This window comes from Balaenoptera acutorostrata, chromosome 10 (assembly GCF_949987535.1).
Source record: "Balaenoptera acutorostrata chromosome 10, mBalAcu1.1, whole genome shotgun sequence".
NCBI classification, from domain to species: domain Eukaryota; kingdom Metazoa; phylum Chordata; class Mammalia; order Artiodactyla; family Balaenopteridae; genus Balaenoptera; species Balaenoptera acutorostrata.
In genome coordinates this window covers 444,531-467,168 of record NC_080073.1, presented here as the reverse complement: position 1 = coordinate 467,168, position 22,638 = coordinate 444,531, and the positions used below count along the sequence as shown (strand labels likewise).

At 48.6% G+C, this 22,638-nt stretch overlaps 1 protein-coding gene across 2 annotated transcripts in view; it reads left to right on the top strand.

Annotated features, from left to right (window-relative positions):
• TXNRD3 (thioredoxin reductase 3) overlaps window positions 1–22,638 on the top strand; it is a 40,174-nt gene that overhangs the window by 12,354 nt on the left and 5,182 nt on the right. The window contains exons 3-13 of one of the 2 annotated variants that reach the window (XM_057554959.1): window positions 486–595; window positions 2,791–2,895; window positions 3,131–3,203; window positions 5,096–5,215; window positions 7,026–7,168; window positions 8,407–8,522; window positions 9,280–9,505; window positions 10,115–10,207; window positions 15,841–15,917; window positions 16,714–16,870; window positions 19,925–20,032. In XM_057554959.1, coding sequence (XP_057410942.1) covers window positions 486–595; window positions 2,791–2,895; window positions 3,131–3,203; window positions 5,096–5,215; window positions 7,026–7,168; window positions 8,407–8,522; window positions 9,280–9,505; window positions 10,115–10,207; window positions 15,841–15,917; window positions 16,714–16,870; window positions 19,925–20,032 — 1,328 coding nt within the window. The remainder of the gene's footprint in view (window positions 1–485; window positions 596–2,790; window positions 2,896–3,130; window positions 3,204–5,095; window positions 5,216–7,025; window positions 7,169–8,406; window positions 8,523–9,279; window positions 9,506–10,114; window positions 10,208–15,840; window positions 15,918–16,713; window positions 16,871–19,924; window positions 20,033–22,638) is intronic. The other variant, XM_057554960.1, reaches the window with a different exon arrangement.

Sequence of the window (22,638 nt, the reverse complement as noted above, 5' to 3'; positions counted from 1 at the left end):
GGCAGGTCACTTTAATAAGTGACGTGTTCTCGAATCTTTGAAACTTGTCTAGAGAGTATCCCAAGCAGGGTGCCGGAAGTACTTACGGCCCAGTTCGATTTTTAGGGACCCTGATCATGAAGCTTTTTCAAATGTAATTACAGGAAATATTTCCTGAGTTACCACTGTTAAAGCAGATCTTATTTTATGTTTGCTCTTTAAAGAGGATTCTCATCTGTCTCTGCCTAGTCATTGGATTATAAATCAGATTCTAATTTAGAAGTGTTTATTTTAAAAGGAGTCAGTAGACTGGTCTTTATTCTTTAAGGTTCCTTTTGAACACCTGAGTGTTTTCCCCTCTCGAGTCATCATTTATAAAGTTGTATGATATGCTGACCTTTGTGGGTGTGCAAACGTGGGCGTCTGAGTGTCGTAACACTTCAGCTCAGCTCACAAAGGCTTAGAACCTTTGCAGTGTTTTACATATTTAATGTTTTATTCCTTAGATGATGGGGCCAGTGTTCAAGAGGTGCTGTCGGAGATCACTAATCAGAGGACTGTGCCCAGTATCTTTGTGAATAAAGTGCACGTGGGCGGATGTGACCGAACTTTCCAGGTAATGATAGTATCGTGTGTTCTGGAATGCTGTTTGTTCAAATTTTGTTTTAAAAAAATATTTAAAAGGGTGGGGAGATGGTTTTTAGAAGTCTATTCATTTGTGTCTTTCGGAGCTTGTAAACTCAAAAGCCTATAGGATGGTTATCAGGTCATCTTGATTACTTTAATGGAAATCAGCTTTTCTACGAATTCAAACTTCCAAAGCTGAGAAGGAGGAGGCTTTGAGTGAGGTTGCAGGACGGACAGGTGAGCGGCCCTGCTCTCTTCCTCCTGATGGGACAGGGACAAGGCCTCCTCCCTCCTCAAGGTTTAGTGAAACGAGGTCAACACTCACATGCTGGTCCAGGGTGCACAGAACTCCTACCAAGGCTGCTGACCCTGCAAGCTTTGCAAAGCCTTGCTTATTTGATTCCTAGAATGCAGAAATGAACAGGAATCGTTCGGTTAAGTAGAGATAGATAAAAATTGTTATTTATTAAATAAGGTCTGTATTTTACCTAGTTGTTTGCTTTTATTAAAATTCTGCTCTTGTATCCTTTATGTACGTATGCAAATGGTAATAATCAGTGATTGATTAAATACTTATATTTCGATTTCAATTAAGAATTATATTTTTGTCGGGAGAAAAGATTGTCTACGTTGTATGTTAATCTGGGATTGGCATTGTTATCTAGTAACAGCCTGCTCTGTCTGTCCTAGAAGCTATAACCCAACTCACATGGTGGTAAGTACCATAGTTTATAGCCTCTAAACACCTTTGGAGGTGCTGGTCTTGCCAATCCTAGCTGGGAAAATGCTGTCAGAGCATGGATCTGGGGCTGTAGAGATGTCAGTTCTACTTGGAGACTGGAAGACTCTCCCTTGGACAGCAGCTGTGTAGGAGGTAGATTTCCCTACGGGCCCCTAGGAATCAGGAGGCCACCCGGCTTTGGGACCATGCACGAGACATCTGCTGGGTCTTTGGTCGCGTGGCACTTGCATGGCGCTCCCAGGACGAGCCCGTTCGAAAGCCAGTGTGATGGGACTGAGCAGCAGACTTCGCACAGACAGAACTATTGTTTAGTCACGTATGGAGTCTCTGACCTCGTCTAAGCTTCTTCTGACCACAAGGCGGGCCAAGTGGACACGAGAGTGTGTGCTGCAGCGTCAGCCTCCTGACCATCCCGACGGAAAGAGCAGGTTGTTTGAGTTGTATAGGAAGTTGCAAGATTTAGGTCAATTTACGAGAAACCAGGAAAAGCTTCAAAGTGCATGTCCTGCTGATGATGCATGAGAATTGTTTTCAAAGTGAAGACTAGCACAGGTGAACAAAATATAGAGGATCTTGAAAAATGGTGCTTGGCTATTTAACTGCACTAAGTTATTCTGTGACTCAGGTTTATCTGCTCGCCAGTCAAAAGCCAATATCGAGAAGCAAGTGTTAGCAGAAAGGAAAGTTGCTTTAATCAGAAAAGCCAGCCATCTGGGGAGAAGGCGGACCCATGTCCCAGAACCAACTTGGAAGATTCTGCTTGGCCATGAACGTTTTTAAAGGGAAAAAGGGGAAATAATCTCAGTTAATCATTAAGACAGGAGGTCAGATTCTTCGTCGTTTCTCCATTGTGTGCAGACCTGCTGACTTCTCCTGAGCTTCCTTTGGATGCCATCTTGCCCACGTGGTCCACCTGCAGATTTGCTAAGGGGGAAGATGGGCATAGAGAGTCAGTCATTGTTTACCTACTTAATCCTTCATTCTTACTCCTTTTAATCCAGGAAAGGAGTCAACAGGTCAGGCGAGGTATTGCGTGCATTCAGTAGAGCAGAAATCAGGAGCTAGTTTAAATGTTACCTACGATCTCAGTTTTGCAATTAAGGTCTGAGGAAAGCAGAAATGAACAAACAGAAAAGGGCAGAAGAGCTGCTTACAAAATGACCTTGTCTGACATGGATATAAGGCCATGGCCTCCCCATCATTGGACACATGCCTCACTATTGGGTGATAACCAACAAAATATATGTGCTTTGGCATCCGTTCTAAGTAGTTGGACCCAACTGAATGCCATCCAGGTAAACTGACAGTTCCAACTTACATAAATTGTAGGTCAACTGTTTCCAAGATTTTTATAAAAGAAATTTACGCTGATTAAGCATAGGGTACAAAGAAATAGTTTGAAAACAAGTCATGCTGTGTTCTCTCCTTTGATTAACCCTCAGGCACATCAGAGTGGTTTATTACAGAAGCTCCTTGAGGAAGATCCAGCATATGATTACGACCTCATTGTCATTGGTGGTGGCTCTGGCGGCCTTTCGTGTGCTCAGGTATGAAGAAAATGACACCCGAAGATAATTTTCCTGGTGATTGCCATGAGCATTTCTTCTGCTACTTAAAAAAAAGCCATTTATGATGTTCCAGTCTACTCTGTTGTTGTAATAGCTGGTTTAATAAAGAGGAAAGACTGGGTTTCATCACAAGCACAGTCATCGTTTAGGGGAGAGAGAAATCGGGGGAGTGTCAGGAAAATGACAGGATCTCTATCTGTGGCTTTTTTCATAGGAAGCCGCCGTTTTGGGGAGGAGAGTCATGGTGCTGGACGTTGTGGTCCCGTCGCCCCAGCGCACATCGTGGGGTGAGCTGCTCTTCCCACCATCGTGCGGCGGTTGTTCTCTGTCGGCTCAGTCTCCCTCAGTCCTCACAACAATCTCAAGTTTAACCCACCTGTTTCAGGGGTGAGGAAACTAAATCTCCAATCACATTGTTAACAAGGGGAGACACTGGAAGAATAATAGGAAAATAATTAAGGAAGACTGTGCGAAAGGGAAAAATTCCATGACCCCAGTATTCCAGAACTTCTGCCAGAATAATTTTTGTACACACACATGGACGTTTTCACACAGCTGTGGTCACGCCGTGGTGTGTGCACCCCGTTGTGCTCGCCTGAGGTGGCCATGATGCTTTTCTGTGTTTCTGCATTGATTTTATCATGGACCCCGGTGGCTGCAGGATGGTCAGTTGAGTTAGTGTGTGTGGTCATCCCAGGTCCGTTTAATGCAACGCACAGCGAGCTCCCAGCCTGGGACTTTGCTGTAGACAAGAGTGCTCGCCTGTGCACGCTCTTTTCACTGTAGCATAGAAGGCATAGGTTTTGTGCTGGGTGTTTTCTCTTTATGCTTCGGTCCATCCCCGTTGTCTGTACCCTGCTCTCTCCACAAACTGGGGAATTGGCCGCGTGCCCTCTGGCTTCTGCTGGGGCGTGGCCATTGGGGTAACGGGAAGAGCAGAGGAGGGAGCGTAGGGCAGGGTCTCCAGGCCCGCTGCGCACTGCAGGCTGGTTCTCCCCCCGTGGTCCAGCTTTGGGTGGTGGCACTGGCCCCGTCGCTTACCCCTCCACGGGGCTGGTGGTGGCCCCCCTTCCACCCACTGCTCTTCCTGCCACACCCTGTAATGATTTCTACCCTCTCCTCAGTTCCCCAGCTGGAGTGTCACCTGTTTCCTGCCAGAACCCTGACAAAATGGGAAAGTTTGTGTTTTTTGTTTAATAAATTTATTTATTTTATTTTTGGCTGTGTTGGGTCTTTGTAGCCACGCGCAGGCTTTCTCTAGTTGTGATGAGCGGGGGCTGCTCTTCGTTGCGGTGCGCGGGCTTCTCTTGTTGTGGAGCACGGGCTCTAGGTGTGCGGCCTTCAGTAGTTGTGGCACGTGGGCTCAGTAGTTGTGGCTCGCGGGCTCTAGAGTGCAGGCTCAGTAGCTGTGACATGTGGGCTGCGTTGCTCCGTGGCATGTAGGATCTTCCCGGACCAGGACTCGAACCCGTGTCCCCTGCACTGGCAGGCGGGTTCTTAACCACTGCGCCACCAGAGAAGCCCCGGGAAAGTTGGTTTTTAAAGTTCAAGTTTACTCAAAAAAATCTAGCCTAGAATTTCATATATTAAAGGTAATCCACCTCAGCTTTGCTCGTATGGTTAGAACGCTTGTCTTTCTTCTTCCTCCCTCTGCCCCCCTCCCCTCTCCTGTCCAGAAAGAGCCCGCTTAACCTGGACACCAGGAGAGATGTCCTCTCAGAGGGCTCTTCTGTTTCTAGCCCTGTGTTGTTGAAGGATCCAGAGTAGATGTTACCTGGCAGCTGGCAGTGGACCTTTGCTGGCTCAGGGGAGGACTCAGGTTTGCAGAAGCAAAGGCTGGAGGCCACAGTCTTGGCCTTAGTGCAGCGTGGGCCTAATTAACCTGACGCGGTTCTGACCACTTTGTGGGTCAGACTCAAGTGGAAGTTTTGGACTCTGTCCCCAGAAAACCGTTCACATGCACGTCCATGTTTTGCGCATCCCTGGGCCTTCTTCATGGACCCTCGGCCAACAAGTTCGGTGAATCATTTCGTGTTGTTGTGGGGCGTGATGGTGACCCCCATGACCGTAGAGTTTGTCATTTCCACGTTTTAATAACACCCACTCTGCACGTGCGCAAACCCCCCCCCCACACACACACACATACACACAACGTTACAACTATGACCTTCTCTCTCAGGTCTTGGTGGCACTTGTGTGAATGTTGGCTGCATCCCTAAGAAGTTGATGCACCAAGCCGCCCTTTTGGGCCAGGCACTAACTGACTCAAGGAAGTTTGGCTGGGAGTACAGTCAACAAGGTGGGTGATAGCGTGTAAAAATATAGATTGGGAGAAGAGAAAGAATGAGTTCCTTAGAAATCCTTGCTATTTACATTTCTGTAGTTTAGTTTTATGGGGTTTTTTTCTGGCTGCGCTGTGCAGCTTATGGGATCTTAGTTCCCCGACCAGGGATCGAACCCGGGCCCTCGGCAGTGAAAGCGTGGAGTCCTAACCACTGGACCGCCAGGGAAGTCCCTGTGGTTTAGTTTTAAATTAGTTTAATAAACACTTTTTAAGAGCCCACCGTGTGCCAGCCAGGCCCGGAGAACTCAGAGATGGTCAGTTGAAACCTGCTTTCGTGGGCCTTAGTGCTTAGGGAGGGAGTTGTTGCAGCCTCGGCCATTCCAAACCCTTAGCAGAGTGTGAGAGGGAATAATCACTATTTTCAGATTTCTTTCAAGTATAAAGAAAACAGAATAGCAAGGGTCATTGTGTGGATTTTATCCATTACTGTGAGGACACTTTCTTTTTTATCAGTGTTTACGTATGTCTTTGGTTAATGAAAAATGGAAAACAAATTCACCAATAAAAACCTATTGGTGGGACTTCTCTGGTGGTCCAGTGGTTAGGACTCTGCACTTCCACTGCAGGGGATGCGGGTTTGATCCCTGATTGGGGAACTAAGATCCTGCATGCCGTGCGGTGTGGCCAAAAAAAAAAAACAACAACCTGCGAAACACCTATTGGTGAGGCTCTGAGGATGCAGAGATGAGGAAACTATCACCCCTGCCCTGGAGCAGCACAGCCTGCTGGAGGAGGGAGAGGAGGGGGGGAGGGGGAGGGGGGAGGGGAGCGACTTAGTGCCCGTAATTGGTGCTGAGGTTTCCAGCATCAACCTGAGGGGCACTTAGGAGCCTTGAGGAGTGGAGGTGGCAAAGGTGGCCCTTGAGGTAGGACACAGGACGGGAAGCAGCTTGCCCCATACCATGTGGGCTGTGTAGAGATGGTCATCACTGCTGGTCGAAACCCCCGGGGATCATGGGCATGGGGTCTGGGAACGTAGTAACCAGGATGGCCATCTGGACTGCAAAATCTTAGGAGACTTGTTGTCCACTGAGGTCCTAGGAAGGGTGACATGACGTCTGGGCCATAATCACTGCCGCTGCCCGAGCCTCCGCGCACTGTGACCTCTGCCCCTTCCCTGTGCTCTCCTGTCCCATGTCCCAGTGGGCGGGGCCCTTGAGAGCACTGGAGGGGTCCGGGTCCAAATGTGACCAGAGGGTGAACCCCCATTGGATGGGTTTGCCTTTGGGGACCTCCCCCAGCTTGACGGGAGCCCTGGGCTGGTGTCTCCTTGGGGACCGGCATCGGCAGATGAGATGAATCCAGGAAAGAAACCCCACCTAGAAGGTCCAGGGTGAGGAGGAATCTTGATTCCGTCAACCCCACCCCAGCTTCAATGGGAAGTGGGTGAACTCGGTCATCTAGACGTGGGGCGTTCACTGTCACAGCCCCGCTGGGGACCCGGGGGGAGTGGCCGGGGAGGTGTCCCGCACCTGTCCTGGGGGCGCTCCCGGTACTTCGAGACCCTGGGGCCTGGCTGCGAGAGGGCTGCTCCCCGCCCTCCTCCGTGGGCTTTCCTTGTTTTCACATCTCTGCTTTGCGCGTCTTTCGTATTATAAAAAAGGAAGAAGTATAAGCCGTGACTGGCATAAAAAAGGTTCCAGTTGCTAATTATCTTCTGTTCACTTCTTGATTCTTGAAGCGATAGATAGGGTGGCTCGTGTGTTACATGTGACTTACCGGTGATAGTGCAGCCCCTTCACACCCCCTGGTGATTTCTCCTCAGTGAAGCACAACTGGGAGACCATGACCGAAGCCATTCAGAACCACATCGGCTCTATGACCCGGGGCTACCGGCGGGCTCTGAGGGAGAAGGCGGTGGCCCACGTCAACTCCTGCGGGGAATTTGTTGAACACCATAAAATCAAGGTCTGTTGGGGTGTTTTGTTCCGCTCGTTGCTTTCCTTACTTCTGCCATGCCTACCGTGAACCCAGACTCCGTGTTGCATGTTGAGGGCTGCAGCCGGTGTGCGTGTGCACAGCCATGCACGTGTGTGCTTTCCCCAGTGTTCGTTGATTCCACGTCTAGCTAAAGTGGAGAAATTGCCTTTTAAAGAACTCTCAGTTTTAACTTATTTGCCTTTTGGTTTCATTGCCATCTTAAAAGAGGAAATGTTTAAACAGTTCAGAGTTCAAAATTCTAAAAAGATCAAAATTTTAGGAGTGCAATTCTTTTTTAAAATGAAACCTTAACTACAACTCCAGTACATATTATTCATAAAAGCACTAGTAAAAGTAGTATCAGAATTAGTGTATTTTCTACATTTGTATTTGTAATATTTGTGTGTTGTAAGATCCGTACTTAAGGAGAATGAGAGTGTTGTGATGATCACAGACATTGAACTGGAGCATGGGAGACGGTCCGCTGCTGTCCTCAGCACATGCTCCACCTCTGCCCTCTGCTTTGGTGGCACAGTACTCGATGGCCTGGACAGGACTTGAGGTCCCTTTGTGGTCACCTGCTGTCTCTAGAAAGGTGTCGGTGGTGTGTTGAGAGCTGAGAACCTCCCGTGGCCACAGGAGACCGGGGTGGGAGCTCCAGTCGGTGGGCTTGTTTCTCAGCCCGTCACCTGCCTGCCTTCTCCCCGCCGCAGCCTGACTGTTCTGTTCAGGACCCTCCTCCAGGCTGCCCTCCCTCCGTCCCACTGTTTTTTAATCTTCTAATGACAATGGATTTATGATTCGCTTGTGTAATTGAAAATAAACAAACAATGAGCAGCTTTGTGGATTCTGCAGAGCCTGGATTTCGGGATGGCGCACAAGGGTCTTCAGCGTTGGCGCCCTCTTTCCTTGTTCCTACCCGGCACTGACTGCTCCCCAGATGCCAGCTGCTCTCCGGCCTGCGCACTTGGCCGCGCTCTGTCCTCTCTCCAGTCACCCGCGCGGCCGCCCTGACTGGCCTTCCAGCTCCCCGCTGCCCCGCACCGCAGCCGTGGTGCCCAGGCTGTGAACACGCCTGTTTTCTGTGCAGGAGGTTATCCCAGTGCGTTACTATCTTTGCATATGTGTTCCCGCTGACGGGAAGCTCCGTAGTAACTACTGCGTCCCGGGTGTCTGATATTCTGTGGTGTTTGATGAAAAGTGAAGTTTGCTTTGCTCTTTTCAAGGCAACCAATGGAAAGGGACAGGAAACGTTTTATACTGCAGCAAAATTTGTCATAGCAACAGGGGAAAGGCCGCGCTATTTGGGAATCCAAGGAGATAAAGAATACTGTATTACTAGGTAAGATTAACTAGGCCATCTAACCGTAAGTTGTAAATAGTATGTTTCTGTGTCTCCAGTTTATTTACTCCCTGTCTTATTTCACAAAAGATTTGAACTAATGACAAATAAAAGCACATACAATGCAAAGCTAAGTAGTTAACATAATGGAGCACAGAGACCGTAGGCTCGGTAAATAATAAGGTCACAGATGCACACAGGTGTGTTACAGGTCTCCTGGTAGGTGCTCTGGGAACGGGTCTGGGATTTGGCTCTACAATTTCTAGAGCTCACAGGGAAGCAGTGACTACTTCACTGCTTTAGGGTTTCGTGTCTGTATGACGGTAATGAACCAGGTGACCAGGAGAAGCACAGCTGTCCTAATACTGGGATGTAATAGGAATTCTCATTGGACGGTTGTAGCAGGACATACGACCTTGACATATAAAGCTGGACGATGACTTTCACACTTTTTTGAGCAGGCGCACTTTAAGAAATACATTTTTCACTGTGTGGTTGTTCAGGTGAACACACAACACACACGCCAGGCAAAGCAGTGTTTCTTCTTATTACATGGAATGTGGTCTAATAACCTCCATTCCATTGTATTATTTACAAAATCTTGGCCTGTGACCCACTAGTGTGACTTCGAGACGCTGGGCTGGACATCTCCCTCCGCAGTGGACACGCGCCGCACAGGCCGTCTGTCCCCTCCGCGCCTGTTCGTTCCGGCCCCGCGTGGCACCATCCCGCCTGGAAACCCCTTCTCTCTTTGCAGCGATGACCTCTTCTCTCTGCCCTACTGCCCGGGCGCGACCCTGGTGGTGGGCGCATCCCCCGCGGCGCTGGAGTGCGCAGGCGTCCTGGCCGGCCTGGGCCTGGAGGTCACGGTCATGGTGCGCTCGCAGCTGCTGCGGGGCTTCGACCAGGAGATGGCCGAGAAGGTGGGCTCCTCCATGCAGCAGCTCGGCGTCCGATTCCTGCGCAAGTTCGTGCCCGTGGAGGTGAGTCCCCAGCACCTGCCAGCCGTGGCTGTCGCCTCGCCCTCCCCGCTCCCGCGCTTCCCTGCTGCCCTCGTTAACTCTGCTCGCCAGGGACCCTGAAGATGGTGCTCCCGCCCTGGGTCTCGGCACCCGGCCGCCCCTCCCCCTCCTCCCCTTCCCCCTCGCTGTCCCTCCCGCGGCCGCACGTCCTGTCTCAGCGCTGAGGCCTCTGCTCAGGCATCCTGCCCAACCCCACAGCCATTTATGCAGCTGCCTGCTGGGCGTCTCCACTTGAATTCCTCTCAAGCATTTTAAATTTAACAAGACGAAATAAAGCTCTTGATTTCCCCACCGAATGTACTCCCTGCTGTGTTTCCGGCCTGTCTCAGTGCTCGGGAAGTGGTCCCCTGGAACACGCCATCTGTTCAGTCAGTGCCTGGAAAGCATCCCTCCGTGGCTCCCCTTCTGTTGTCTCCAACTAACCCACCCAGCAACTTGTCTCTCCCTCCACATTGTCCCTTGGGGCGGCCCTCTTTTCTCTGTCCAAACACCTAAACGTACACACACCCTGTGGGCCACCTATTTTCTGTCACCTGTAGAGATAATCCTCGCACTGTTCCTCCTCGCCAGGTTCAGCAGTTGGAGAAGGGGTCACCCGGGAAGCTGAAGGTAGTGGCTCAATCTACGGAAGGAACAGAGATGATTGAGGGCCTTTACAACACGGTGAGTTTCTGTCGTGTGAGCGGTGGGCGGATGAACACGCTCGTAAGTTAGTGCAGATGAAACTTATGGGAAAATTATACCAGCATTAACTCTTTTCTTGATTCTTCCTGAGAGTCTGATACATGTGGAAGGTGGTTGTGCTGTTGACATTTGATAGTTTTCAGTGGTACACGAAGCATACGATGGTAAAACATAACGTGTGTGTGTGACTATGCAGAGAACAAAATCTGGAAGCAGGTGTACCTGACTGCTTCTAGTGCTTACTTCTGGGGAATTAGATGTCTTATACATTTCTGCATTTGAATATTTTTGCAATAAACATTGAATATATTTTATAATCAAAACAACAATAAAGATATTTTCAAAAACAAACAATGTAAAATCTCCGAACGGTGTGACTAGTCCATGGACTTCTGGGTGGCAACAATTCTAATTTAAACTGATGATATTTAGAGACCATTTCTTTTGTAAACTGTAGTTTATACCTTTAACATAAACTGTACACTTATGTTTTACACACTCTTATAACATGATTCTTTTCAATTAAAAGTAGATAATGTGGAGAGGCTCACCAAAGCCAAAAATATGTAAAACAAAAACAAAAATAAAAATCAGCCTCTGTTCAGATTTTGATTAGGATTGCGGTGGATGCGTAACCAGTTGGACATACTGGACTTCTTTGCAGTATCCAGTCTCGCAGTCCATGAACATGGTATATCTGTCCTTTGACTTAAGCCATCTGTGATAGTTCCCAACAAAGTTAGTACATTTCTCTGTAGACATCAGGAAGGTCTTCTGTTAGATTTATTCCTAGGTACTTACGTATTTCTGTATAGTTACAAATGACGGTTTTTGAAAAAAATATCATTGTCTTTCACTGTTTGTTGCTGATATATAGAAATGCTGCTGATTTGTGTGATTTGATTTAGTATTCAGTAAGCTTGCTAAAGTCATATTTGGTCATGTATCCTTAGATTATTTGGGGTCTTCTTTGTACATGTTCATAACAAGGGTTTTGCTTCCTCCTTTCAACTGTTTCCCTTTCCTCCTTTTTCTTGCACAAGGGCACCAGCCATGCCCTCCAGTGCAGTGTTAACAAGAAATGCAGAGCCAGGCGCTCCTGTCTGTTTTCAGGGTCGGAAGGAAGGCTTTCACTGTTTCATGGTTATAGAGTAAGGTTTTCCATAGGGTTTGGGTAGATATTCTTAATCACGCTAAAGAAATCATTTTCTATTTCTTGTTTGCTAAGTGGTTTCTTTTGTTATTTTGGTTTTGTTTGTTTGTTTTAAAAGTCAGGAGTGGATATTTAGCTGTAAGATTGTTTCTTTTGTAGCTGTTAATGATTTCTTTTTTCTTTAATCTGTTAGTGTGTTGAATTACATTGGTTTTCTAATGTTCAGTCAACTTTGTATTCCTGATAAACCCAACTTGGTAATGGTCCTTTTTATATATTGTTGGATTTGGTTATTTAGAATTTTTGCATCTATATTCAAGTATTGTATTGGCTTATAATTTTCCTTTCATGTACTGAACTTTTCAGATTTTGGTATCAAAGTTATTCTAGCTCATGAAAGAAGTTTGGAATATGTTCCTTCTTTTTCTGTTCTCTGGAAGCATTTAGTAATATTAGAATTAGTTCTTTGTATGTTTGATAGAATTCACTGATGCAACCACCAGGGCCTAGAATGTTCAATGAAGATATATTCAGTTTTCTTTAACAGTCAACGGACCTTTTAAAGCTTTCTACTTTTTTCTATATCAACTTTTGATTTGTTATATTTTCTCAGAATTAGTCTGTCTCATCTAAGTTATCAAATGTATTGGTATAAAGTTGTGCAAAATACCTAAAATTGTGAATTGTTTATTTTTGTAATGATGTATCATTTACATGTAGTGATATGCACAGTTCAGTTGGCTTTGACAAGTGTACATGTTTCTGTAATGCACACTCCTTTGAGAGTAACAGAGCATTTCTGTGGAGTCGGAAAGCTGTCTTGCACCCCTTCCCAGTACCTCACCCCAAGCAACCCTGATCTGGTTCTGTCACCAGAGACCAGTTGTTCCTATTTAGATGTCACGACGTGGGGCCACGTGGTACGTGCTCCTCGGGGTCTGACTCGGGATCCATCCATGTGGCGTGTATCAGTGGCTGGCTCTTTTCACCATATGAATTGTCTGAATGTACCACAGGTCACTCCCTTTCCTGTGGAGGGATGCCAGGCTGTTTGCAGCTGGGTTCTTGTGACGAAAACTCTGTGAAGGTTCTTGCTTGGGGCCTTCTGTGGACGCACACTTTCCTTTCTTGTGGGTAAATACCTAGCGGTGAAATTGCTTGGTCATTGGGGACTTTCTGTGTTTAACTTTTGGGGAAACTGCCAGACAGCTTCCAAATGATTGTCTCATTTTGTATTTACACCAAGGATGCATGAGTTGTGGTTGTTCTGTAGACTCACCAACATTTGGGGTTGTCGACTTTTTTGTTTAAGCCACTCTAGTGCACGTGTAGTGGACTCTTGTTATAGGTTTAACTTGCATCTTCCTAATGACTACAGTGATGTTTGGCAATTTCTCATGTGTTTTTTGGCCATTTAAATATTTTCCCTTATCAAGTGTCTGTTTGAGTCTTTGGCCTATTTTTGGTTGGGTTATTGAATTTTATTTGGAATTGCAGGAGTTCTGTGTGTGTTGTGGGTACATTCCTTTTCCAGATGTATGTGTGTGAATATTTCTTCCCATCTAGTTGCCCATTTAGTTTTTTATGGCATCTTTTGATGAGCAATAGTTTTAAATTTTTGCTGAAGTTCAATTTATCAAATTTTTGTTTTATGATTAAAGTTCTCTGTGTGCTCTACCCAGAGGTTGTGAAGATATTCTGCATTTTCTTCCTGAAGCTTTATAGCTTTATCTTTTATGTTTAAGCCTGTAATTCATCTTGAACTAATTTTTGTTTACAGTGTGAGGTAGGAATTGAGGTTCTTTTTCTTCCATGTTGATACCCAGAGCCATCTGTGAAAAGACTTCCCTTTGTCCATTGAATTGCTTTGGTGCCTTTGTGATCATGTGATGTTTAACTGTGGGTCTGTTTCTATCCTCTCTGACTTGTTTTGGTCATTGAAGCTTTATAGTAAGTATTAGACCAGGGAGGGTAGGCTCTCTAACTTTGCATAGGGCCTTTCCATATGAAATTTTTTTATTGAAGTATAACTGATTTACAATGTTGTGTTTGTTTCAGGTGTACAGCAAAGTGATTCAGATATATATGTGTGTGTGTATATATATATATATATATATATATATATATATATATATATATATATATTCTTTTTCAGATTTTTTTCCAATTATAAGTAATACAATATACTGAATATAGTTCCCTGTGCTATACAGTAGGTCCTTGTTGATTATCTGCTTTATACATAGTAGTGTGTACCTGTTAATCCCAAACTCCTGATTTATCCCTCCCCACCTTTTCCCCTTTGGTAACCATAAGTTTGTTTTCTATGTCTGTGAGTTTGCTTCTGTTTTGTGAATAAGTTCATTTGTATCATTTTTTTAGATTCCACATATAAGTGATATCATATGATACTTGTCTTTGTCTAACTTACTTCACTTAGTATGATAATCTCTAGGTCCATCCATGTTTCCAATTTGTTAAAAAAAAAAAATCCTGCTGGGATTTTGATTGAGATTGTATGGCTTATGTAGATGAATTTGGGAGAACTGACATCTTAACAACATTGATTTTTCCAGTACACGAACCTCATATATCTTTCAATTTATTTGCGAATTCTTTAGTTTCTCTCAGCAGCTTTTTGTCATTTTGCTCTAGAGGTCTTTCATGTATTTTGTTAAATTTATCTCTAAGTATTTCATATTTTTAAGCTACTGTAAATGGTATTTTAAATTTTTAATTTTCAGTGGTTAGTAGGTAGTACATAGAAATACAAATGATTTTTGTATATTGACCTCCTTAGGATTTGTTCTGCATAAAACACTAGTTTTGTTTCTTCTTTCCAGTCTGTGTGCTTTTATTTCTTTTTCTTGCCTTGTTACACTGATTAAGACATCCACAACAGTGTTGAATGGAAATTGTGAGAGTCCCCCATCTCAACAGTGAGGCTGTCTTTCATCACAGCTGGGATGTGAGCTCTCGGGTTTTTGCAGATGCCTTTTATCAGGCTGGGGAAGTGTTCTTTTATTCTGAGTGTGCTGAGGATTTTATTAAAATCCTCAAAGGGTGTTCAGTTTTTTCAGATGCTGTCCCCACATCTATTGGGATGATTAAGTTGTTTTCTCCTTTATTCTGTTAATATGGTGAATTACACTGATTGATTTTTGTATGTTAAACCAGATTTGTATTTTTGGGACAAAGCCCACTTTTTTTATGTTGCTCTATTTTACTTGCTGACATCTGTTAAGGATTTTGCATCTATGCTCATGAGGAGTGCTGGCTTCTAATTTTCTTTTCTTTTCCTGCCCTTGTTTGATTCTGTGTCAGATGATTGTGCCGGCCTTCTACAAAGGACTTGGGACGTGGTCCCTCTTGTGTGTCCCGGAGAGTTTGTGTATCATTAATGTTATTTCTTTTTTTTTTTAAATTATTTATTTATTTTATTTATTTTTGGCTGCATTGGGTCTTTGTTGCTGCTCGTGGGCTTTCTCTAGTTGTGGTGAGCAGAGGCTACTCTTCATTGCGGTGCGTGGGCTTCCCATTGCGGTGGCTTCTCTCGTGGCGGAGCACGGGCTCTAGGCACGCAGGCTTCAGTAGTTGTGTCACGTGGGCTCAGTAGTTGTGGCTCGTGGACTCTAGAGCTCAGGTTCAGTAGTTGTGGCACACGGGCTCAGTTGCTCTGTGGCATGTGGGATCTTCCTGAACCAGGGCTCGAACCCGTGTCCCCTGCATTGGCAGCCGGGTTCTCAACCACTGCGCCACCAAGGAAGTCCTTAGTGTTATTTCTTAAGTGTTCCATAGACTCTACCGATGAAGTCACCTGGGTCTGGAGTTAATTTATGGGAAGTTTATACATTGTGGATTCAGTTTCTGTAATGAGTATAGAGTTCCTTAGTCTGCTAGGGCAGCCATAACAAAGTGCCACTAGATGGGGTTTCTCTCGGCTCTGGAGACCAGACCCCTGAGATCAAAGTGTGAGTAGACTGGTCTCCTCTGAGGCCTGTCTCCTGGGCGTGTAGACGGCCGCCTTCTCCGTGTGTCCTCACGTGATCACCCCTCAGTTTGTGTTGTGTGTGTCTCAAAAACCTCTTCTTATGTAAGGACACAAGTCAGACTGGGTTTAGGCCACCCTGACGGCCTTGTTTTACCTTAATCACCTCTGCAAAGGTCCCATCTCCAAATACAGTCGCATTCTGAGGTTCTGGGGGTTAGGGCTGCAACATGAATTTGGGGAAGGGGCACAATGCAGCCCATGACGTAGGGTTATTCAGACTTGTATGGGTGCAAGTTTGGTAAATTCTGTCTTTCAAGGAATCTATTTTGTCTAAACTGTCAAATTTATTGGCTTAGGGTGTTCATTATAGTCTGTTACTATCCTTCTAATGTCTGAAGGATCCATAGTGATGTTGCCTCTGTCATTCCTGATATTGATCATTTGTTTTTGCTCTCTCTCTAAATGTAGGTTTTGTTAGCAATTGGTCGTGACTCCTGTACGAAGAAAATCGGGCTGGAGAAGATTGGTGTCAAAGTCAATGAGAAGTGAGTCCCGGGCGTCACCACCCAGCGCTGCACGGGGCAAGACCCAGCGCTGCACGGGGCAAGTCCCAGCGCTGCACGGGGCAAGACCCAGCGCTGCACGGGGCAAGACCCAGCGCTGCACGGGGCAAGTCCCAGCGCTGCACGGGGCAAGACCCAGCGCTGCACGGGGCAAGACCCAGCGCTGCACAGGGCAAGTCCCAGCGCTGCACGGGGCAAGACCCAGCGCTGCACGGGGCAAGTCCCAGCGCTGCACGGGGCAAGACCCAGCGCTGCACGGGGCACGGCGTGTCTACACATCACCTCCTGGAGACTCTTATCTAATTACTAACATGCAAAGTTTCGATGCTTTAAATTTACTTTATAAGTACTGTGACAGCTCTGTATTATCAATTTTTTCGTCAGTTGATAACTCTTCATGTTTTCCTTAAATATCTCATGCATTAAACAGTTATTTAAAAAAAATAGTGGGAATGTATTCACCTACTTTCTGTGATTTAGAATGAATTTGTATGTCCTTGATCAGGCAGAGAGAAAAATTTCAAAGCTATGTGTTTTACTCTGGGGGAATCTAGAGATACTTTGGCACCCGGAAAGTGGGCCTGGTTTTCCACCCAGAAGGGTGTTTCTTCAGGAGCCGCAGGTGCCCCAGTTGTTTGAGCCCACAGACACTTGATGACAGAGTTGCCCGAGTGCTTAGCGGGGTCTTTCTCTCTGAATCCGTCTTTTCCTGGACAGGCGTTCGTGTCCAGCAGTGCAGCGTCGGTCGTAATATCTTTCTTCTTTCCAAATGTAACAGGACTGGCAAAATCCCAGTGAACGACGTGGAGCAGAGCAGCGTGCCCTACGTCTACGCCGTCGGGGACGTCGTGGAGGGTAAGCCTGAGCTCACGCCCGTCGCCGTGCAGGCGGGCAAGCTGCTGGCTCGAAGGCTTTTTGGGGGCCGTTCAGAAAAGGTAAGCTTCTTACTGCTGTTTCTGAGATAATGTCTAAATCAAAATTATGATTTGAGGACCATCAGTACAGGTGGCACTGTGTGCCTGTGTTGCTGGGGAAGCTTCCCCCTAAACCGTTTGCAGTTCCGTACCGTTTACGGATGGTTTTAAATACCTATCTTAGGAGTATCTTAACGTGCAAACCATTGTACTGGGTGACATTCCCGGGGTAGGGGGGTGGCGCCCAGGCAGGGACGCCTTGTCTTCTGACTGGAGGGGTCTGGAAACGCGTCCCGGGTGGCAGGGCCCTGTGGCCTGGGGCGGAAGGGGCCGGCCTCTGCGCCTGCTCAGCCTGTGGGCCTGGTCTAGCCACCCCGCTTCTCCGGGCTCCGGGCTCTGCTTCAGCCGACGCACGGCTGACGGCGCATCCGGTGCTCCCTGCAGTCTCCCCGCCTCCCGCAGTCTCTGGTCACAGACGAGCCTCTTGCTCTGCGGGCTGTGTCTGCCAGGGCCGAGGGTGGTCTCGGGAGCCCCAAGCCCCGTGCGTCAGGAGAGCAGGGACCCGTGCGCGGCTGGCAGATGAGGGCGGCGGGGGAGGTGGCCAGGCCGCATCGGTGGTGGGGGGGGGTGCTCAGAGGGCCTGCTGTGCTGCCCCAGCCTCAGTGCAGAGAGAGGCCTGGCGTGTGCCGGCAGAGCAGGGGGTCCCACAGCTGGGAAGGAAGAGTCTGGGAGCTAATCTGGTGCCAGATCATCAAAAATCTGGGAGGCCGCAATAAGGAACCTTTATGTCCCCCAGCGTTTTATTCAGAAAGGTGTTAAACTGCAGAAAGATGAGTAACAATCACCCGTATGGACCTCCCGCCTGGACCGTTCAGGTGTTAATGCCATGCCATTCACTCCCCCCCCCCCCCCGCCCCCACCCCGCCCCGCCCCGCCCCGCCCGCATTTCCGAGCATGTGGATATTCAACACAAAGACTGTTTTGCTGAGCTTCTGGAAGTGAGTGGCAGGCGCTCTGCCCCCAAAAAACGCTACCAGCCAGCGTCCCCTAGGAACAAGGGTGCTGCCCTCCATGACCACAGCTCCACCTCCGCGCTGAGGACGTGAGCAAAGCGCGTCACCCGCGGGCACACGTGCGCACCGCCTGGCTCATCTGGCTTTTCAAGCTCTTAGGTCTCTTTTAATCCGCCAGAGCCCCTGCCTCTATTTACCCGTTTCTTTGCTTTATTTCTCATGATGGGTTTCTTGACGGATCCAGGCTACTCTTCTTGCAGAGCGTCTCACGTCCTGGTTTCTCTGATGCTTTGCATGAGCAGGTTCAGGTGGAATGTTTGGGGCCCGGCTTCTTCCTAAGGAAATCCCTGTGCTGTGTTTCACCACCAGGTGCCCAGCGAGGTCGTGTGTGCAGACCTCGTGGGCACACGGAGGCGTGGGTGGGTGCAGGGTGACTGGGGCCGCGGCCCTGCTGGCCTCGGCGGGGGCAGGGGTGCGAACGGATGGGGAGCTGTCCCCTCCCCAGGGCACGAGCACTGGGCTGTAGGAAGCACAGCAGTTGCCTGAGGTCCTGAGAAGCGGATCCCAGGGGCCGTGGGCGGAGAGGTGAGAAGACAGGGCAGCGCGTGTGCAGAGGCAGGTCAGAGGACCAGGGCGGAAGGGAAGGCTGCAGGTGGGGTGAGGCGCGGCCCAGCTCAGGTGCAGGTCGGAGTTCAAGATGTGGGGCGTGCTTTAGGTGAAAGGGGAAGCTGGGGAGTTTCCTGTTGGTTTTCCTCAGTTGGTATGGAGCAGGAGAAAAGCACCTGCTGAGAATGAGGCGTCCCCTGTAAGCCGTGGGAGGCAGGGTTGATGGCCAGATCGATGAGCATCCGAGGACCTAGGAGGGTCAGGCACTGCTGCATACAGCCGTCTGCGCTTCTGTGCGCTTCTGTAGCCACGCTGGAAAAAAGAGAACAAATGCTTGGCTGGTCCGTGATTGGCGGGTCGTGGAACACGACGTGTCGGGGCCTAAGGTGAGGGTCAGGCTGGCGCGCGGTGCCCACATCGTCCACCGCGTGCAGGGACGCCCGGGGGTGTGTGACTGGCTTTCCTCTCGGGCCGCAGAGCAGCGCCTCGCTCAGGCTGTCACGTCGACGGGGCTTCTCATGAGGATCCCACGGTAACCTGCAGGGAGAACCAGGCTGGGGTGGGGCTGGGCTCCAGGCTGCTCTGGGCCCCGACAGGGGGGGGTTCCTGGTTGGCTCCCACTCTGGCTGAGCATTTCTTCCTGTCCAGCCACCACCCAGGGGCTTCACCCCTGGGGGCCTCTCCCTTCGCCTCTAGTTCATATCCTACAAAGGGAAGAATTTGACCGACGGAGCTCCCCTTTTCCTCATGCAGTGCGGGCGGCCGGTCGCTCCCTTTGGGTTGGAGTCTCCCCTGAGCTAGTCACCTGTGAGCTGTTGGCGGGGTGGGGGAAGTCGTGCGGTGGGCACCGCTGCCCTTGAGGAGCTGTGGGCGGGCAGCACAGTGGCCTTCCTCTCTGGCTCTGCCCGCCCCCTTTCTCGGCCCCGCACACGCTTTCTCTCTGCGCCGTCACAGTCTCCAGACAGGCGTGCGCCTGTGCACACACTCGCGCCCCGGGATGCAGGGCTGCTGGGGATGGCGTGTGGGGCTCAGGGTCTGCAGCCTTCCCATGATGTCCTCCTGTGCTTTGTCCCAGGCTGATGAGGGCCCCGAAGGGTCCCGTCCCCGGGTCCCGCGGTGTGGCGGCCCTCCATGCGCGTGGCCGTCTCCCCGGGGCGGGCTGGTCCGCTCACTCTGCCCTGCGTGGCTGAGCGGCTTCTTCCCTCATCCCTGCAGGGGCGCGGTCATGTGCACGGCTGCGGTGGCCCAGGTCCCGGTGCAATGGCAGCGCGTGGCCCCTGCCCTGGAGTCGGGGCGCGCCCGTCTGCTCAGTGACTCAGTTCCCTGAAACGGTGGCAGTGAGGGTCACCTGCACGGGACCGTGCTTGTTGATCTTCCTTTTACAAATGTGCGTCGTATGGATTTTCACTGTAAAAAGTACCACGAAATAAAAGACCGTGACTGGTTTGTCTTGCAGTGTGACTATATTAATGCCCCCACCGTGGTGTTCACGCCCCTGGAGTACGGCTGCTGCGGGTACGCGGAGGAGAAAGCTGTGGAAGTGTACCGGAAGGAGAATCTGGAAGTAAGGTGGTGTGAATGTGGCATGTTCAGACCTTCTCTTTTAATCCACGGTTTGTCTTCAGTCACTTTTTGTTTTGTAGTTTTGCGAGTTACTGTAATGGTTGTATTGTAGGAAGTTGTATTCCTACTTCAGGAAAATTGGAAATTAAATCATGTAAACCCTGTCTGTAGCAACCTGTAATAATTACACAGCTGGGGAAAGAAGGACATATGCTGTGTGCATCAGGGCTCCGAGCTACGGCAACAGGCGTCTGCCTGAGGAAGCTTATGGGAGGGTCGCGGTGCGACCTTCGGGGGGCGCGGGAGTGTCCAAGGCCTTGGGGAGGGGTGGGAACCAGGAGCTGGGAGGCGTGTCAGCTCCTCCTCTTCCTGGTGGGAGTTTGTGCGCGTGCGCGGGCAGTGCTGACCCCGTAGGAACAGAAATGCACGTAGCAGGAGAATGTGGCCCTTCCCTGCTCCGAGTTCACCCGTAGTTCTGGTCTTTGGAGGAACTGACTGACTCACTGTTTCTTGTCTTCAATTACAAATTATGAGGGACGTTCGCTGGTCCGGGCTGGATCTGCTGTCCACCCCCTCCCGCTTGGCATGACGGGAGCCGGACTCAGGCAGGACCTGGTCCGGGACCCTCCGCCACCCGCGGGCTCAGGGGAGGGGCAGGTCCGGGGCTGTCGGCCTGCTGGGGCTGCGGGCTCCTCAGACGCCCCGAAGGTGCTCTCACCTCCCCTCCACCCCTGCTCGTCTGGTCACAACTGCCTCGTAAGTGGGTGGTTCGGGTGGCTTCTCCCTGCACCTCCTCCCCACACAGGAGGGGTGGGGAGGTGAGAAGGGTCAGAGGTTGAGGACCGCTCGCCGTTTGAAGCAGGTGAGTTGAAGTCGCAGGCCCCCCCCCGCCCCCGGTTACGGGGCGTCCTCTGAAGCACAGCACCGAGGCTCCCGCGCTGAATGGCCGAATGACTTCCTGAGACGCTCCTTTATGTTCCCGGGGTGGGGGACCAGAATGATGACAGATGGTGCGATTTTAGGTGGTGTTTCCAATGAGAAATTTCCATTTTAGAGGACATTATTTGATCAGTGTTTATAATTCACTTCTGGTAATAATGAACCACCCATTTGCAGTGGTGAACTTTTACTTGGGTCTTGGAAAAGTGATGGTAACAATTACAGATTTAACACTTAGTTCTAAAACTTGCTGATATCAATGAGAAATTAAGCTCGGCAGGCACATGAGAGGAAGGATGCAGGAGGCTGTACCCCAGATAAAGGGATGTCTCTGTAGGAAGGGTTCCCAGGTTTGTGGGGTTACTTTAAGGTCTCTTTCCTAAGGCTCACTGCAGATCAACTCACCTAGTCTGTACATTTATTTATTGCATTTTACAGGACTGAAAATTTGATCTATTAGTATTTTTTTAATATTCCAACTATAAAGAGGAATGAGGAAGCCTCTCATAAATACACATATAATTTTTTTTAAATGAGGAAATTCAGGTGAAAAGAAGATGAGGGTAGAAACAATAAGACGGCGTAAGAAGAAAGATTAATTTGTTCACAAAATTCATGCCGTAAAGTCCGGTGGACTTTCATCTCTCTGATAATGAACTTGTATGCAAAGTATCTAAAGAACTCTTACAACTCAACAATAAAAAAAACCCCAAATAACCCAATTTTTTAAAGGGCAAAGAATCTGAATAGATATTTCTCCAAAGAACATACACAAATGGCCAAATAAGCACATGAAAAAGTTCTCAGTATCATTAATCACCAGGGAAACGTACATCCAGATCTTAGTGAGACACCACAGGGATGGTTTGTAGAAATGTTCACCATTTCTGTGGGTTGTCTTCTCACCTTCGTGATGGTGCCCTTTGGAGCACGAAAATCTTTCATTCTGATGAAGTCCAATATGTCTTTTTTGTTTTCTGTTGCCACGTGTACTTTTGATGTCACTTCTCATAAATCAGTGCCTAATCCAAAGTCGTGAAGATTGATGCCTATGTTTTTCCTTCTAAGAGTTTTACAGTTTTCAGCTCTTACATCTGGGCCTGTGATCCATTCTGAGTTGTTTTTTGTACACGTGTGAGGTAGGGGTCCGACTTCATTCTTTTGCGTGTGGATGCCCATTTCTCTGTGAATAACTTCTACCTAGTAAAGGAAACACCGCCAATGATCTAGCTACAAATTTGAGTATAATTGGGAGGGTGGGCAGGAGAGTGCAGGGGCCGGGGAAGAACAAATTAAATCCTCCTCCTCAATAGGGCGAGTCAGTAAGTGAAGCCGAGCATAGGGGAGTCGGGTAAGAGCAGCGTAAGTGTGTCGTGTAGAAGCACGGGGGCGAACGACCGCACGCAGGAGGTGCAGGTGGTTGTGCTGACTGACTGAAGAGGGCACCGGGGCGGCCCAGGTGGCTGGGTTCATGACAGAGCTTTGAAAATTTGTAGTTAGTGTATATAATTTGATTAAAAAATTAAAACTTTTAAAAAAGACAATCATAGGGAGATTTTGTTTGGTTGTTTTGACCTTGCTGCGTGGCGTGTGGGATCTTAGTTCCCCGACCAGGGATCGAATCTGCACCCTCAGCAGTGAAAGCACCCAGTCCTAAGCACTGGACCG